The sequence below is a fragment of the Equus przewalskii genome, chromosome 23 (genome assembly GCF_037783145.1).
Source record: "Equus przewalskii isolate Varuska chromosome 23, EquPr2, whole genome shotgun sequence".
In the NCBI taxonomy this organism is placed as follows: domain Eukaryota; kingdom Metazoa; phylum Chordata; class Mammalia; order Perissodactyla; family Equidae; genus Equus; species Equus przewalskii.
The window spans coordinates 23,546,452-23,565,694 of NC_091853.1; the positions used below are offsets into that span (position 1 = coordinate 23,546,452).

General features: G+C 41.9%; 2 protein-coding genes and 1 pseudogene across 6 annotated transcripts in view; 1 reads left to right on the top strand and 2 right to left on the bottom strand.

Annotated features, from left to right (window-relative positions):
- The window catches only part of KCNH1 (potassium voltage-gated channel subfamily H member 1), a 362,772-nt gene that overhangs the window by 53,115 nt on the left and 290,414 nt on the right, over positions 1–19,243 (top strand). The window lies entirely within an intron of this gene.
- On the bottom strand, positions 3,635–4,487 carry LOC103548774 (glyceraldehyde-3-phosphate dehydrogenase pseudogene; annotated as a pseudogene).
- On the bottom strand, positions 4,380–4,863 carry LOC139078940 (glyceraldehyde-3-phosphate dehydrogenase-like). The gene has a single exon (XM_070591306.1). The coding sequence runs from the start codon at positions 4,861–4,863 to the stop codon at positions 4,630–4,632; it is 234 nt and encodes a 77-aa protein (XP_070447407.1). The 3' UTR covers positions 4,380–4,629.

Sequence of the window (19,243 nt, forward strand, 5' to 3'; positions counted from 1 at the left end):
GACTGAGAACCATGTTTATGTGACTCTAAATCCAACTTGTTTCCCACTTGGGGCAATTCCTTCTGGGCGTTATCTCTTCTTCCCAGCCCTCTGTTACTGCTTATACCAGGGTTACCAGATCTTACGGCTTTAGACCTGATGCGTGACTATGATCTCCCTCATTTCAGGATGGGAGACCAAGTCCACTTTGTCTGTCCATTCTTTAGCACCTCAGTCCTCTTTCATCGCCTAGTGTGAGCACCTATTCTTTTAGAGGGCCAGTTTATTTTCACATCTTAAAAATATCTTATATTAGTGCATAGATGAGGCTGGAGGACCCTTGTCATAGGTTGAGTTCCCCAGGATGCAGATGCTGAGTAACATCTGTGAAAGAAAAGGGCGAGGAAGCAGCACTGGGCAGGGGGAGCATCAGACCACGGTGCACATCTGCTGGAGGCTCTGCCAGCCCGACAGAGAGCTCTGCAGCAAAGGTGGCCGAGTAGAGGAGGCCCATACAGGGCAGAAGTGGCCAGGCCCCTCAACCACCTTCTTGCTTAGTCATTGGCAGTTGTCTCACTGGAAAGCTCAGGTTTCAGTCCCTTAGGAAGCTAAAGGAAGGCTGTCAGCTAACTGCACACCCCACACCTGGGCAGAGAATCCTTTCTTGAAGTGAGATCTGAGGAGGCCCATCTCTGAGTCTTCCGCCACCTTTTTCTTCTTTTCTAATAAGGAAGGCCACGGTCGATGTATGAGAGAGCATCACTCCTGCTCTTCACTCTGTGGTCTATGAGCAGGAGTGACTCTGCTGGGGTTTGGTCTCGCTGGGACCACTCTTTGCTGCCAACCTCTCTCTCCATGGGACAGCTGGGGGGAAGATGTGGAGGGGAAAGTATCCTACCTTTTTCTGTCACATCTTCTCATTCTTCTCTGTGAGGGAGCCAGGTCAAGATATAATCTGAGATATGCAGTTCTGATGGCGGAGGCACAGGCAGGTCCATTCAGCCACGTTACGGGGAGTGAGTGGTGCCCAGCTCACAGCTCGTGATGCTCACCATCTCATTATAAAGAGATGCAGTAAATGCCACATGTACCACTGTTTTTCACATAGGTGACAGTAGTGGGCTGAAACAGCATTAAAGGTTACAACCCATTTGACAACTTGCTTAGCTGTGTGATTTTGAGCAAGTCATTTCACTTCTAAGAGCTTCCATTTCCTCCTCTTCCTTCTCTTCAAATGGAGGAAGGAAGTTCAGATGAGAATAATATGTACCCATAGGTTTGTGAAGAGTGAGGGAGATTCTGAATGTAAACACTTTGGCATGTGCTAAATGCTCAACAGATTTCTTTAATATTAAATTTTGATTTTTGGTTCTTCATAGCCCTTTAAAAAAGCTTCTCAAAAGAGGGAAATCTTGTCATTTGCAACAACATGGAGGGGCCTCGAGGGCATTATGCCAAATGAAATAGGCAGAGAAAGACAAATACTGTTATGATCTCACTTTAAGTGGAGTCTAAAAAAAGAAAAGAGAAAAAGAAAAAACCAGGAACTCATGGATACAGAGAACAGATTGGTGGTTGCCAGAGGTCAGGGGTGGAGGGTGGTGAAACGGGTAAAGGTGGTCAAAAGGTACAAGTACCAGTTATAAAATAAGTTCGTTCTGGGGATGTAATGTACAACAGGATGACTATTAGTTACTAATATTGTATATTTGAAAGTTGCTAAGAAAGTAGATCTGAAAAGTGCTCATTGATGCGGGGTCGGTGAGCCGAGGAGTCAAAAGAAAGATTTCTTAGACTCTCAAGATCTGGCAGTAGTGCTCTTTTATTTAGAGAATAGTGTGGAATAGCATGGGGACAGGACCCATGGGCAGGCAGAGCTCCTGCTGCTGCCCTGAGTTGAGGGTTAGGGCTAATTTTATAAGGCATGGGTAGGTGACTTATTTTTACTGGAAAAAAAGAAAAGATGATGTAAAAAGTCATTAAATGATTTCAGTGCAGATGGGGTCTGGTTATTGTGCGGTCATATAACTTTAGATACGAATCTGGCCATATAGATCGGCATGCAGGTGAGGATGCCCCGGGTTTCTCTCCCTGGGGCAGTCCTAATTCATACCATAAAAAAAGTCCACTGGGTCATATAGTTTGGCATGTAGGCCAGGTCACCTTGGGCTTCTCTAGCTGGGGCTGCCTTAATCCACATCATAAACCCCCCCTGAACCCATTTGGCCCTGAAATCTTTTGGGGATATGGATGACGGTCAGTCTTCTGTAACTGCTTCTGGCTGTACAAGGTCGTAGAGCTGTCCCTAAATGGGGCCATAGGTATAGGTAGGAGGTTCAGCGGACCGGAAGACTGCACCCGTGGAGTCCAAGGCTGACAAGGCATCCAGAGCCTCTGGGGACGAGAGAATCATTTGACGAGTGGTGCAGAGCTCCTGCTGCTGCCCTGAGTTGAGGGTTAGGGCTAATTTTATAAGGCATGGGTAGGTGACTTATTTTTACTGGAAAAAAAGAAAAGATGATGTAAAAAGTCATTAAATGATTTCAGTGCAGATGGGGTCTGGTTATTGTGCGGTCATATAACTTTAGATACAAATCTGGCCATATAGATCGGCATGCAGGTGAGGATGCCCCGGGCTTCTCTCCCTGGGGCAGTCCTAATTCATACCATAAAAAAAGTCCACTGGGTCATATAGTTTGGCATGTAGGCCAGGTCACCTTGGGCTTCTCTAGCTGGGGCAGCCTTAATCCACATCACTCATCACAAGAAAAAAAAATTTGTTAACTGTGTGGTGTCAGATGTTAACTAGACTTATTGTGGTAATCATTTTGCAAGATATACAAAAAATGAATCATTATGTTGTACAACTGAAACTAATATAATGTTATATGTCCATTATATCTTAATAAGAAAAGTTCTCAATTTTCAGAAATAAATAGGTTCTTTATCAGATTTTAAAATATAGAGATATATAAAGTAAAAAGTGAAGTACCCACTGTTTCTTAGAAGTAACTATTTTAAACAGTGTATGTTTTTACAAGAAGTGTTCATATATATTTATATTGGTTATTTTTTAACAAAAATGTGGTCATACATACATACATATTGTTTTTTCACTTATAAGTATATTCGAGATATTTTCCTAAGAGCACATATCCCCTTTATTCTTTTTAATGATTTCTTTGTATTCCATTGCATGACTATCTCCAAATTTATTTAGCCATCCCCCAGGTGATGGATATTTAGATTGTTATCAGTCTTTGGTTGTTATAGATAATGCTTCATTGACCCTCTTTGTATGTGTATTTTGGTTTTAATTGAGAAATCTTTCAAACATTCAGAGTAGTAGAAAGTAATTTAGCAAGCATTCATTTATTTATACTGTCTCGATTGTACATGCTGACAATTTCTCACTCCAAATTCTTCTTTAAAAATGAAAATATTACAGGTAGAGTTGAGGTCATCTTAGAACTTAGTCCCAGAGGTAATCACTACCCTGAAGCTCTGTGTCTCCTTGTTTTCGATGTTTTAATGTTTTATTACTTAGGTATTTATCTGTAAAATGCGTATAGTGTGATTGTGTAATTTTTTAAAATATATTTACACAAATGATATCATACTGTGATATTCTACACCTTGCATTTTACTCCCAACATTGATTTTTTTTTTTTTTTTTTTTTGGCTGGGTACAGTGTACTTTATTGATGGTACATGACAAGGTAGGGCTCCCCAAGCCCCTCCCCTTCTTCAGGAGGTCTGAGATGGAAACTGTGGAGGTCAGGAGACTCTCAATATGTTGGGGAGTCAAGTTGGGGCAAGCATTCCCAGCAGCTGAGGGCCTTTCTCCTTCTCTTGCTGGGTGATTGGTGGTCCAGGGGGCTCTTACTCCTTGGAGGCCATGTGGGCCATAAGGTCCACCACCCTATTGCTGTAGCCAAATTCATTGTCATACCAGGAAATGAGCTTGACAAAGTGGTCGTTGAGGGTAATGCCAGCCCCAGCATCGAAGGTGGAAGAGTGGGTGTCACTGTTAAAATCTCAGGAGACAACCTGGTCCTCAGTGTAGCCCAGGATGCCCTTGAGGGGGCCCTCCGATGCCTGCTTCACCACCTTCTTGATCTCATCGTATTTGGCAGCTTTCTCCAGGCGGCAGGTCAGATCCACGACTGACACGTTAGAGGTGGGGACACGGAAGGCCATGCCAGTGAGCTTCCCATTCAGCTCAGGGATGACCTTGCCCACAGCCTTGGCAGCACCAGTAGAAGCAGGGATGATGTTCTGGGCAGCCCCTCGGCCATCGCGCCACAGCTTCCCAGCGGGGCCATCCACGGTCTTCTGGGTGGCAGTGATGGCATGCACTGTGGTCATGAGTCCCTCCACGATGCCAAAGTGGTCATGGATGACCTTGGCCAGGGGGGCCAAGCAATTGGTGGTGCAGGAGGCATTGCTGACAATCTTCAGGGAATTGTCATATTTCTCGTGGTTCACGCCCATCACAAACATTGGGGCATCAGCAGAAGGAGCAGAGATGATGACCCTTTTGGCTCCACCCTTCAAGTGAGCCCCAGCCTTCTCCAAGGTAGTGAAGACACCAGTGGACTCCACAACATATTCAGCACCAGCATCGCCCCATTTGATGTTGGCGGGATCTCACTCCTGGAAGATGGTGATGGCCTTTCCGTTGATGACAAGCTTCCCGTGCTCGGCCTTGACTGTGCCATGGAACTTGCCATGGGTGGAATCATACTGAAACATGTAGACCATGTAGCTGAGGTCAATGAAGGGGTCATTGATGGCGACAATATCCACTTTGCCAGAGTTAAAAGCAGCCCTGGTGACCAGGCGCCCAATACGGCCAAATCCGTTTACTCCGACCTTCACCATTGCGTCGCGGGCACGCGGCTAGCAGTGCGGAAGGGAAGCGGCTGTCTGTCGAACGAGGAGGAGCAGAGATCCCAACATTGATTTTTGAAATCTTTTTATTTTGAAATAATTACAGACTCACAGGAAGTTACAAAACTAGTACAGAGTGTCCTGTCCCCTTTACCCAGCTTCTCCAAATGGTAACATCTTAAATAAGCATAGTATAACAAAACCAGGAAGTTGACATGTGTAGAATATTGTTAATTAAACTAGAGATCATATTTGAATTTCAAGTTTTTATACACTCATTTGTGTATTTTATGCACTCATTTGTGTGTGTGTGTGTGTGTGTCTATGCATATGTGTCTACAGATGCATGTAAGCATATATTTAGTTTTATAAGAAGCTGCCAAACTATTTTCTAATTGCAGTTGGTTGTATCATTTTCCATTCCCACCAGCAATATATGAGATATCCAGTTTCTCCATATCCTCGCCAGCATTTGATATTGCCACTCTTTTTGATTTTAACTATTTCTAATAAGTATGTAGTGATATATCATCGTGGTCTTAATTTGAATTTTAAGAATGGCTAAAGATGTTGAACATCTTTTCCTCCTTGTTTTCCAACTATATTTCCTCTTTGGTGAAATGCTGGTTCACTTCTCTTACCCATTTTCTAATTGAGTCCTGCTAACATTTCTTCCTTTCTTATTGCTTTAAAAATGTGGACATACTTTAAATTCTCTCTCTTGGTCTTTAATTTCCTCTTATGGCGAACTTTTCTACAACTAGAAGTATTTGAGGGGAGTCCAAGCTCCTCAGTTGATGAGGCATCTGGGTGTGGTGATTGGGTTTGCCTGTGCCATATACCATAAAGTTTCATCTGGTTCAGACCAGCTTCTCTGTGAAAGTTTTAACCCTGTGGGACTCCCAACCATGTGATCAGTGTGAATTCTGGTGCCACACTTATATATGGCACACACTTGGGGTTCTGATTTCTCACAGATAACCCTTTTTCTATCCAAAGGCCCAGACAGATGACCAGTTTTCTTTTTACATCTCTGAGATATGGGGTAGAGATTTTCTGTTCCATATTCCTCTGGCAGGGTAGCCCTTTGTCATCCCAGCAAGAGCACATGAGTCCCCTTCTGTCTCCTACAGCACACACCCAGTTGTGATCATCCCTGCTTGTGAAAAACTCCGGGGCTGTTTGGTTTCAACTCCTACTGGCTGCTTTGGTTTTATGTTCATGTTATGTTTCTGGTATCTGAGATTTGGAACTTTCCTATTTCCTTTTAAATGTTTGTTTTAACTTTTAAACACAATGTGTTTGGTATAAATGGACGGCTTACCCTGTTTACTTAGTCTACTCTATTGATTGTTAGCTCTCTAAATACTTGTGCTAGTATAAATACATTACTGGATAGATTACAAGAAGTGGAATTAAGGAGAGAGAGGGTACGAACATTTAAAACTGGGTAGAAACTGCCAAAGTTCACGCAAGGTTGTCCCAGTTTACACTGCCTATCTAATCACAACTGCCAGTTTCTTTCTTCTCTCACCGTTATCAGTATTCATTGCTGTCCGTTGTTTTAGTCAATCTTAAGTTTTGAGATTTTAATTAATTTTTAAAGGAAGAGCATCTATTTTAATCAACTGTGGAAGGATTTGGTCTGATAAATATAGAGGATGCCGTCCTTACACGCGTGAAAGTGCTGCCACGGCCGCCCGTGAGTAGGAGATGCATGAGGAGCATGAGATGGCCCTGAACCAACCATCTCCACAGGCAGCTGGACCGAGATGTAGAGAGCAGGCGTTCACTTATTGAACTAGTGCACGGCCAGGCTTACTGTCCACGTGCCCAGGTGATGCAGGAGCGCTGTCCTCTGCTGAGAGATTGCAGAAGGTGGGTACGTCTAGGCTGAGTCTGTGTAAGGGTCCCCAGTTTTCCAGTCCCACAGGCCAGAATCCTCAGTAGTGGCTGCCAGGATGCATGTGAGCAAAGGTGGTGTTATCCCTTTTCCTAGAAACAGGCTCAGTGTGTGTTGAAATTGAGATTTCCTGCTCCTCTTACTTTGCTTTTTGGGTGTTGACTCCCTCTGGCTCTTCAGACTCAGGGAAAAGTGACAACACTCCAGTGGAACCTCATCACCCCTGTGGTATTCTATTGCTCTGAAGAGGAAAGTAACTTGGGCAAGAGGAGCCTCTTACACAAGTACCTGGGTTTTGAGGTCATTTGCCTTTCATAAAGAGTCTTTTTAAATGCTCAGCACTGTCTCAGTATGGAATAGGCTGTGCCTGTAGTACTTTGTCATTACTGGAGGTGTTTTGGATGACCACTTGATGGCACGTTGAAGGTGAGCTTGGGAAGTGTGGCTGAACTAATGGCCTTCCCATTGCCTTCCAGCCCTGAAGGTCACCTGTACCTGATCACCCCGTATGCACCCAGGAGCCATGGGGTTCCTTCTCACTGTGCTCTCTTACCTGATGGCTGGGTCCTCTGGGGCGATTCTCTGCTTTTTTCATAGGAGGGCTATATTGTGTATGTGTTTATCATATTTTAATAAACTTTGTTTATTCAAGGTAGGCAGGGGAAAACTCAAATATTCAATGATGCCAGGGATCAACTTTGCTCTTGATTTGGTAAAAAAGTTATAAACGATCAGCTGAAATGAGGTTTAAGGATCTTCTGCAGCTTTTTGTTTGTTTGTTTCTTAGAGACAGGATGATGTAGTGGAAAGAGAAGGGGGTTTGGAGTCAGACTGACCTGAATCCTCATCCAAAACTCCACTACATTCCAGCTGTGTGACTTTATAAAAGTTACTTAACTCATCTTTCCCCTCATTTGCATGGTATAAGAATGCTACCTACCCTGAAAGATTGTTGTGGTGCTTTAAAGGACAAGCCTGATCTTATTACTGCCTGCTTCAAAATCCTTTAACGTCTTCTTATTTCTTTGGATAAATTTAAATTTTACACTTGACTTACAAGACCCAACTCTCCTCTCCAGCCTCATCTGGCAGCTTTCCACCCACTCTCCGTGTCAGCCAGGTGGCACTCACACTTGTCAAACTCTCTCTTGCCCCTGGGCCTTGGAACATGCCCTTTCCTCTGCCTGCAAACCCTTGCTCTGTCCCTTGGCTGGACTAGTTCCTACACATTCTTCAAGTCTCACTGTAGACATCTCACATTCCCTTCGAGGCCTTCCCAACTGCCCCTGCCCCACCCGTGGCCAGGTAGGCCTCCCTTTCGGAAGCCCTCCTTGCCATGTGGAATTTCCTTTTTGAGCACTCACGCCCCTGTGAATGCTGTTGTTTAATATTTGCCTGCTCCGATAATGAAAAGTCCATGAAGGCAGAGGTAGTGTCTCTTGTGTTTATTCTACAACCCTACCATCGAACATGGGGCCAACACATATAAAGTGCTTGATAAGTGCTCATTAAATGAATGAACGGAGAAGGAAGCAAGCACCTAGTTCACTGCCTGACACTTAGTAGGTCCTCAGTAAATATTGATTCTCTTTCACATTTAACTCCTTCCCCGCTCATGAAAGTTTTCTGCCGTCATCATGGATCACGGACAACTATTTTTAACTGATTTGATAAGGATGGCAATGTTTCCATGACTCAACCTCATCACTTATTCTCAATACTTGAATTTAAAAAATATAGCTGAAGATTTCAAAATAAAAAGTTAAAAGAATACAACTGAAGTACTTCTCAGCAAAATAGGAAGAAATCGAGATCATTGCCCAATTGCGTTTCAACGTAGGCTTATATTTGTGAAGGTGTCATGTGGGTTGGTACTCGACTTTGACAAAGTATTTGGGTTAATACTTTTAATTGCTTCCCAATGCCTTTATCTTTTCCATAAAGAACAAGTGCATCATGGAAAAAGTTCTAAGAATAGAGCCTGGCTGGTTTATGGGGAAGGGTGTTTATGGCAGGAGTTAAGCAGTTGTTGAGCTCAGGGTGCCTGAAACCCCAAATCAGGCTTTATTTTGTGGCTAGAGCTTCATTCTCAGCCTCGTTAACATCCAGTTCTCCCTTTTTCTTAGAATATGCTTTTTCTGGTGGGGACTGAGTTTCCCCTCGCTTTGTAGTCATAAAGACCCACATTGTTTCTAAACAGGAGGTTTTTGGAGCTGCACTTTGGGAAAGGGAAAGAGATGCACATATAGGTGCCAAGGGAGGGGTTGTGCCCGGAGTATGGGGTTTGGAGGACCAAGATTTCTCTTCACTCACCAAGAGAGAATGTTTGAGGCAGTTGTGGTGGATGATGGTGATGGTGGTGTTTGTGGTGGCTATTCCGTCTGTGTCTTTAAATGGTCAATGAAGCCAGTTTGGTGGGTGAAGCTGAGTACCCTGGGGGCCACTCTCAAAGAGGAAATTCTCAGTATTTGACTCTGGTTTCTTCTGCCATCATCCAAAGAGGTGATGGCTGACACTCCCCATGAGGTGGCGATCTTGAGGCTGCCGGCCCCTCCCACCCTTGTTAGGACCCATCTTGGCTGTGGTGAACTGGCCGTGTCTTCAAGCTCTGAGGGAGATGTTAGAGTTTGCCCACAACTTTGTCCGGTGCTACTCCTCAGTTCCAGCCCACGTCCTCTTTCCTGGAGTTCTGCGGTGTCTCGTAGCAGGCCTCCCTGTGCTTCCAGGCTTGCCTCTTCTGATCCTTCTTCACATGAAGGCAATTACCTTCGCACAGAGCAATTGATTGTGAACCTCCTTTACTTAAAATTCTTACCTTTGCATAAAAGGCACGTCAAGACTTGCCTTGCCTCTCCCTTATGTTTAGTTTCATTTCCCAGTTTTGTCCTCTCTAGACCCCTAACACACAACAACAACAACAACAACAACAAAAAGCCAACAACTCATATGCTTCAGCCACACCAGGCTCCTCCCACACTGAGCTCTTATACCACCTCCTTTACACATCTAAGCCTTGCACACGCTGTCTGCTGAAAATGTCCTGCCTGAGTTTTGTCTGTCTGTGGCCCATCCTTCAAGGAGGATCTTGACAATCACCTCACATCTAAGTCTTTCCTGACTACCTAAGTCAATCTGTTGTCTCCTTTCCTCTTCTCCTAAAGCACTGTATCCAGGCATCTCTTACCACTTGTTGCAGTGTATTTTAGGAGCTTGTTTGCACATCTCTCCTCTGTTCCAAATTGTGGCGTCTTTGGATCCTTCTGGGTAACTTTTGGTGTCCAAGTGTCTGTGGTTATTTTTATTAGGAGACCATAAGAGTCCATAGAATTGATGGAGTCTGTGAGGCCATTTTGTCCATTTCTTTTTGGAAATAAATTTATCTTATCAGTCCTGCTTGCTTTCCAGCCATGTCAATTCTGTCATTCTTGGTCCCCAATCCTTGAGAAAGCTAAGGCCTTTAGGTGAAAAGAATGTATTCCATGAACTGATTGCTAGAGTCTTCCTGATTCTCATCCAGAACCTGCTGAACCAATCTTTTTCTTTATTTGCACAAAAATATGAGTTTTGAATACTGCTTAACTGTTTACAGGAAGAATTTATAGATTTATACATATTGCCACACACATATCTCTGCAAGAGCTCTATCTTGATTGACTTAGTGTGTCTGTAGCCCCCTCTCTAATGGTTTCCCCAGCTATCCCTTCATTTCCTGACATGTCCTCCCTTCTCCCCAGTTTCCCACCTTGCACACATTTACATGTACACATGTGTTTGTGGTTCACATTTTTAATCCATTGTTTGTTGTCTGGTGTGTGGATAGTTTGTCCGTTCCCAATCTGCTTTGGAGAGCAATGCCTACCTTTGTTTAAGTTGGTTCAGGATATTCTTATGGTGCAATATAATGTCATAGTTTAGACTTATGCTGTCCAGTATGGTGGCCACTGGCTGCATGTGGCTGTTGAGCCACTGGGATGTGATTTAGCTGAACTGAGAGGTGTAGTAAGTTACATTATACACATTCGATTTCAAACTTAATATGAAAAAAAGAAAGGAAAATATCTCACTAGTAATTGTATATATTGATATGTCACTTGTTGAAGTGATAATATTTTGGCTATATTGGGTTAAATTATTGGGTTAAAATACTAAAATTAATTTTACTTGTTTCCTTTTACTTCTTTTTACATGGCTACTAGAAAATTTAGAATTATAGAGGAGACTCACATTTGTGGCTTGCCTCATCTCTCTGTTGGTTAGTGCTGGTTTAGACTATGGGTTTTTGAATTAGATTTTGGTTTGAATCTCAGCTTCACCACTTAATTAGCTTTGTGGTTTTGGGCAACTTAGCATCCCTGGAGTCATTTTTCTTATCTATAAAATAAAGACCAATATCTCCCTCACATGGTGGTTGTAAGGATTAAATTGTATTTTGTGTGTAAAGTACTCAGCACAGAACCTGGCATGGGAGCATAGGAGTTAAAAGCATGGACCTTGGTGTTAAACTTGACAAGGTTTTCAACACTGGGCTGTATGGCTTAAAACCTTTGTGGCCTTGGACAAGTTACTTTACTTCCCTGAGCCTCAGTTTCTTCACTGTGAAATAGGGGTGATAATAGTATGCACCTCATAGAGCTGTGATTATGAAATGTATTAACATGCGTAAAGGGCTTACTAGCTCAGGGTAGGCCATACAGTGAGTACTCGATAAATGATACTGATACCGTAATACTTGTGCGAGGGCATATGCTGGAAACTTTCTTCATGTTAAGTGGTATATGTGGACCCTGGTTTTTATTTTTATTTTTCATGACAGTACATATAATTGGAATATGGCCTTAAGATATTACATATTCTCTCTCATCTCTATTATGGTTATTATAATGTTCTATGAACATTCTTGATGTTATATTTTTGTCAAGAATTATATTATTTGGATCTTCTTTTATGGCCTCTTCTTTGATTTTAACTGGTCAACTGGTCATTCATTTATTCAAGTGACTTTTGTTAAGCACTTACTATGTGCTGGGCATTGTGCTAAGGACTGTCTGTGTGGTGGTGAGAAGACAGACAAACACCTTGCCCTAATGAAGCTCACAGTCTAGTGGGGGAGACATCTGTAAAAAAGTAAATATACAGATACATGTATTATTATTATAATTCCTGATGAATGTTATAAAAGGAACAAACCTGGTGATATGATAGAAAGTAACAGAGAAAGGGAAGTAGAGGAGAGTCTATTTCAGATAGGCTGGTCAGGGAAGGCCTCTATGAGGAGATGACACTTTACACCAAGACCTAAAGGTTGAGAAGAACCCATTCATGTAGGAGAGGAGGGTTTGAGCTGCCCCACAGTGGGAGAAGAGCTTTTGTATTATTGCAGAAAGCCAGTGGGATGGAGTGGTTGGTGAGAGGGTGAAGGGCTTAGTTGAGTTGGAAAGATAGATGGCTTGTAGATCACAGCATTAGAATGTAGATCTTGTTTGAAGTTCAATGTAACGAGCTGGAAGGTTTTGACCAGGGAAGTGACATGATTGAATACAAGTTGCTGTATGGTGTATGAATTTGAGGAGGGCCAGAATGGAAGTAGGAAGAGGTTGGGAAGCCACTGCCATGCTGTAGAGAGAGGCGATGGTGCATTGGATGAAGTTGTAGAAGTAAGTTGGAGAATAGTGAAGGGATCCTAAGTTACACATATTTGGTGGTAGAAGCAACAGAACTCCCTGGTGGATTAGTTCCGGAGGTTTTCTTGCAGGGAGATCTGAGCTGCACATCTTTGTGATACCACAACAGGAAAGAGTGGCATTAAGACAGCCCAACAAAGAGAGTGTTTCACGAAGGAAGATGTGTATGAATCTTCTGAGAGGGTGAGTTAGATCAAGATGGAAGAGTCATTGGATTTAGCAGCATTGAGATTGTTGGGTGACCTCGGCAATGGCTATTTCATTAGAGGCTGGAGGCCGTAGTAAGACTGGGGTGTGTGGTACCTGATTGGAGGGGAGAAAGTGGAGACGTATTTAGACTAATCTTTCAAAAAGTCTGGCTATAAAGGGGAATGGCAAAAGGAGTTTAGCAAGAAAGGAGAGTTGATTGATGTCTCAAGATGCTGATGAAATGATTCCATGTCCAAGGAGAGGTTGATGGAATGAAAAGAGAGAGACTCATTGTGGGAGGGAACTGGGTGTAAAGCACTTGAGGAGGGGGAGAAGGATGAGGTTCAGAGCACATGAGACGAAGTGGCCTTTGGTAGGAGGAGGGCCTTCCTCTACTGAAACAGGAAGGAGGTAGGTGGGTGAGGGAAGAAGCCAATTTGTACATATGTGACCACTGGAAGATTCAGGAGCCTCTCTCTGTACCTATGTTTTCAGTGATTCACAAGGCAAAAACATGAGCTAAGAGTGAGCTGTAGCAGAAAATAGCTCTTAAGAACTTAGAGTGAGATATTATGATCTCTGATCCACATTAGCAAAAATCACCTTGCATAGTGACTATTGCTTGACACGGAAGGGTTTCAGGGTAAGTGTAGTTTGGTCCTGCTTCTTTCTTAATCTATTTACAAGTGGTTTGGAGACTGGGGTAGTTACTCTTCAGGGAGATAGGCTCTGGCCAATGTGGCTGGTTTGGGACTTTTTTTTTTTTAAGATTTTATTTTTCCTTTTTCTCCCCAAAGCCCCCTGGTACATAGTTGCATATTTTTAGTTGTGAGTCCTTCTAGTTGTGGCATGTGGGACACCGCCTCAGCATGGCTTGATGAGCAGTGCCATGTCCGTGCCCAGGATCCAAACCGGCAAAACCCTGGGCCGCCAAAGCAGAGCGCGCAAACTTAACCAGTCGGCCACGGGGCTGGCCCCTGGTTTGGGACTTTAATTGAGAAGTCCTGGAGAATGTCCACAATGGAAGATGCTGCCTTTGATTGGAAGCTGGCTTTATAAGATAACAGGATGGCATGTTGCCATCATTCAGAGGTGCTATGCAAAAGCAATAGTTTATCAAGAGTCAGTATACAGTAGAAGAAAAGCATTGAATTAGGAAGCTGGGCTTGGGCTTAAGATCCTGTTTTGTCATCTGCAATATGACTGTGAGCAAACCATTTACCTTCTGGGTTTATTTTCTGAATTTTTGAAATAAGAAAAATACAAGTCTTCCCATCTCATGAGGTCGCATGAGATGTGATGATGTATATCAGTGTGCTGTGAAAGGTATTTTAGGCTATACAAATAGATTAGTGAAAACGCGAAGGCTTAGAGCTGGCAGCCTGGCTTGTATTCCTAGCTCTCTGCTTACTCACCCCTGGTATGACTCAGGGTGAGTCACTTCGCCTCTCTGAACCTCCTTTTTCCCATCTGTAGATCTCCCTTACGAGGTGATTATAAGATTCAAAAATACAATAGAGGACTTTGGAGGTAAAAGTGGTAGGGGAATGTGATATCTGATTTCCCTATTCTTCATCTAGGGAAAAGCCCTAACCCTATTTCCCTTCTAGAATCAGTCTTCAAGATGAGCATTCTTTGGCTTTGTTATTAATGGCCTGTAAGTAGCACTTCCTGGGGGCCTGAGACTGGGTGTTGTAGGAGGAGGGATAGGGAGCGGGTGAACTAGTGACATTGCACTGAAAGTAGTATCTGCCTTAGGAGGACTCCTCGTCTGATTGGGCGTATAGGACAAACACAAGCCCACTCTTAGGAAGTGCATTCTGGAAGGGCTGCCAGCTCTCTGCCGTTGGAAGCTTGCACTGTACAAGGCTAATCAAATGGAAGGAATAGAAGCATATGCTCACACTGATAAGCTCAGAAAAGAGGTGAGGGGGAGGACTGACTGCGGTGGTCACCAGCACCACTACACCAGGTCGTTCTGTCTCCGTGTTTGGTGAAGCTGTTTCTCTGCAAGCTTCTGAAGTGTCACTGAGCATCTAACATTGGGCAAGCTCATTATGGCTGGGCACAAGGTCGGTATCCCATCTCTTTTGACTCTGTACCCAGAGACTTCCTCCCTTTGCAGGACACTAATCCCTTTCCAGGTGATGATATTCTGAATGACCCTGAGAAAGCTTTTTCTCCTGAGGATGGCCATCATGGAGCTCCTCAGAGCGGTACTGTTACCTGTTGTCCTGGTTTGAATCTATTCCCATACACGCTTCTGAGGAGGAAGCTGGGTCAGTCTCGTGGGAATCTTTCTGATCAACATGAATAATTGGTCATTTGTCACTGTACTCTGAAAAGACCATTAGAGTTGGATACCTAACTGGATGCAAAATTCTCTTTTGGTCAGGGAATTTTTCTAAAGAATATTGATTTTGTGTAATGAAGAACTCCATGGAATTTCCACCTTCTGTTTTCCATAGAGTTAATATAAGAGTTATTATGAGAGTGAAATATATAGGATCTCAAGTCAGACTATAAAAGCCTAGCCTTATGGGAATCATTCAGAGTCTTTAATATAAAGATTTGGCAAAGAATGTCTCACATTTATCCCAATCAAATATCGTAGCATCTAAGTCTGCTCTTAGAATGCAGATACTCTATAGTTTCAATGCAAAAGGCTACATCCAGAGGTGGGAAGAGAGAAAGTGGATACAAGGCCCCTGGCTAGCCTATTGCCTCTGTCAATCCCCTTTGAGAACATGTTGTAGGAATAGCAGCAGGAGAAGAGTCTGCAGTCAACCTGGCATTTTGGAAGGTATGAAGACACTCTTGACTCAGGGCTCACTCAAGCAGGGCCTAATAGTGTCCTGGAAAGCATCAGAATGGGAAATCCACTTAGAAATAATTATGGATTATATCAAACTGTCACAGGAACAGCCATTTTTCTCTGAAAGGGCATTTCCTCTTGAGGGCTTGCTACCAAGAACCATGGAGCTCCAGGCGAATTTGGTGTACAATCAGCAGGTGACTGCTTACCTGTGGATTCTTTTGAGTTCTTGCTGAATAGTCTTATCACCCAGACTGTATTTTGCAAATATACAATAAACCCTTAAATATCTCACCTCTCTTACCTCCTGCCTTTCTCTTAGCTGAATGCCCAGGACCCCTTCCTTACAATACTTGTAATTCATCGATATACAGCTGATTTTTTTAAAGTTAAACTTCTTATTTTGAGATAACTTTTAGAAATAATATGAAGAGATCCCATGTGCTCTTTACTCAGTTTCCCCTGGTGGTAACTTCCTGCAAAACTGTACTGCAACATCACAACCAAGATACTGATATTGGTAGAGTCAGGATACAGAACATTTCCACGATCGCGAGAATTCCTCATGTTGCCTTTTTATAGCCACACCCACTTCCTTCCTGCCCTCCCTGCCTCCTTAAACCCTTGGCAACAACTAATTTGTTCTCTGTTTCTATAATTTTGTCATTTCAAGGATGTTATATAAATGGACTCATGCAGTATATTATCTTTGGGGATTGATTTTTTTCAGTCTCTGGTGATTCATCCAGGTTGTTGCATGTACCAGTAGTTTGTACCTTTTTATTGCTGAGTGGTATTCTATGGTATGGATGTACCTCAGTTCGTTCAACCATTCACCTGTTGAAGGACATCTGGGTTGTTTTCAGTTTTTGATGATTAAGAATAAAGTTGCTATGAACATTCACGTACAGGATTATGTGTGAACATAGGTGTTCATTTTTCTGGGATAAATGCCCAGGAGTGCAATTCTTGGGTCATATGGTAGTTAGATATTTAGTTGTTTAGTAAACTGCAAGACTTTCCTGGAGTGGCTGTTCCATTTTATATTTCCACTAGCAATATATGAGTGATCTAGTTTGTCTGCATCCTCACCAGCAGTTAGTGTCATCATATGTTTTATTTTAGCCATTCTGATGGGTGCATAGTGATATCTCATTGTAGTCTTTTTTTTTAATGAGGCAACATTGGTTTATAACATTATATAGATTTTAAGTGTACATCATTATAATTTGACTTTTTTACACATTACATCGTGTTCACCAGCAAAAGTCGAGTTTCCATCCATCACATCCGTCTCATTGTAGTTTTAATTTGCATTTCCCTAATGGCTAATGATGTTGCATGTCTTTTCATGTGCTTATTTGCCATCTGTCTGTATATCCTCTTGAATGAAATGTCCATTCATGCTTTTTCCTCATTTTCTGATTGGATTGTTTGTTTTTTATTGTTGAGTTTTGAGATTATATATTGTAAATTATATAGTCTGGATACTATTTCTTTCTTGGATATGTGGTTTGCAAATATTTTTTCCAAGTCATAGCTTAACTTTTCATCCTTGTAAGAGAGTCTTTGCACAGCAAAAGTTTTGAATTTTGATGAGATATAATTTATCAGTTTTTTTTCTTATGGATTGTGCTTTTGGTGCCAAGTCTAAGAACACTTTGCCTAGCCTTAGAGCCCCAAGATTTTCTCTATGTTTTTTCCTAAATTTTTTTTTTAAAGATTGACACCTGAGCTAACAACTGTTGCTAGTCTTCTTTTTTTTCCCTGCTGTTTTCTCCCGAAATCCCCCCAGTACGTAGTTGTATATTTTAGTTGTAGGTCCTTCTAGTTGTGGCATGTGGGATGCCGCCTCAACATGGCCTAATGAGGAGTGCCTTGTCCGTGCCCAGGATCCGAACCCTGGGCCACTGAAGCGGAGTGTGCGAACTTAACCACTTGGCCACGGGGCTGGTCCCTCCTAAAATTTTTATAGTTTTACATTTTACATTTGAGTCTGTAATCCATTTCAATCTGTTTTGAGATCTATTTTTGACATTTTTGTATAAGATGTGAGACTTATATTTGGGTTCATATTTTTGCCTTTGAATGTCCTTTGCTCCAGCACCATTTGTTAAAAAGGCTGCCTTTCCTCTACTGAATTACTTTTTGCACCACTGTCAAAAATCAGTTGGGCATATTTGTGTGGGTCTATTTTTGGGTTCTCTATTTTGTTCCATTAATCTAAAAGTCTATTTTTCTATCAATACCACACAGTCTTAATTACTGTAGCTATATATCAAGTCTTGAAACTGGCTAGACTGATTCCTCCTATTTATTCTTCATTTTCAGAATTGTTTTAGCTGTTCTAGTTCCTTTGCCTTTCCATATAAATTTTAGAATAATCTTGTGTATATTTTATAGTCACAAAAACTCTTGCTGGCATTTTGATAGGAACTGTGCTAAATCTGCATATCAATTTGGAGATAATGGACATCTCGAGTACACTGTCTTCTAATTTGCAAACACAGTATGTCTCATCATTCATTTATATCTTTTTTGATCACTTGTATCAGTATTTTTTTGTTTTCAGTATAAAAATCCTGTACATGTCTCATTATACTTAAACCTAGGTAGTTTTTGAGTGATTATAAGTGGTATTGTATAATTTTGGTGCTCATTTCTAGTATATAGAAATACAGTGATTTTCGTGCATTTATCTTGTATTGTGTGACACACATAAGTTCATACGTAGATTCCTTGGAATGTTCTGTGTACAACATTATGTCATTTGCAAATAGGGATAGTTTTATTTCTTCCTTCATGATCTGGATACCTTTTCTTTTCTTTTTTTTTTGCCTTATTGAATAAGAGTTCAGTGTTGAATAAGAATAGGGAAAGTTGATATCTTGCCTTGTTCTTGATCTCAGGCGGAAAGCCTTCTGCCTGTCACCATTAAATACGATGTTAGCTGTAGGTTTTTTGTAGATGCTCTTTATCAAGCTGAAAAAATTCCTCTCTATTCCTATTTTTTCTGAATTTTTATCATGAATGGATGTTGAATTTTGTCAAATGCTTTTTCTACATCAATTAATATGATCATGTGATTTTTTCCTCTTTAGCCTGTTAATATGGTGAATTACATTGATTGATTTTAGAATGTTGACTCCGCCTTCCACCCTTGAAATACACCCTACGTAGTCATTCTTCTATATATTGCTGAACTCTGTTTGCTACTATTTGTTAAGGATTTTTGCATCAGTATTTATGGGAGCTATTGGTCTGTAGTTTTCTTCTTTTTGTTCTGTCTTTGTCTGGTTTTGGAATCTGCTTTTTCTGTGGTGTTTGGCTATGGTAGGGTGGTTATTATCTAAAAGTTTTCTGTCCTTTGAGGCTGCCTCTCTCCCAGTTCTTTTGTTAGAGACAGGGAGCATTTGTTGGGACTTTTTTGTCTGCACCCATTGGTGTTTCTAGATTTCTGGCTTCTTGTGCTCCAAGTCAGGGAATATATGAGGCAAAAAGCAAACCCACAGAACTCAACCTTCTGTTGTTCCTAGCCAGTTTTCTTTCCTATCTCTACCTTCCAGAGTCTTCTTATATTTGTTTTATATATAATGTCCAGGGCTATTAGTTGTACTTAGAGGGAGGCATAGGGGAAAGTATGCCTCCTCCATCTTTCTGGAAGCAAAAGTCCTATTCAGCTTAATTTTATTTGCTTTATTCTTACAGGTCAATCCCTTTTCCTGTCTGAAGTCTCAGGGCTCAAGCTTCCTTAATCTCCCTCATATAAATTTCTTTCCATTG

Excerpts from the sequence above, each read along its gene's own strand:
- LOC139078940 (XM_070591306.1), bottom strand. The coding sequence starts at position 4,863 with ATGGTGAAGGTCGGAGTAAACGGATTTGGCCGTATTGGGCGCCTGGTC.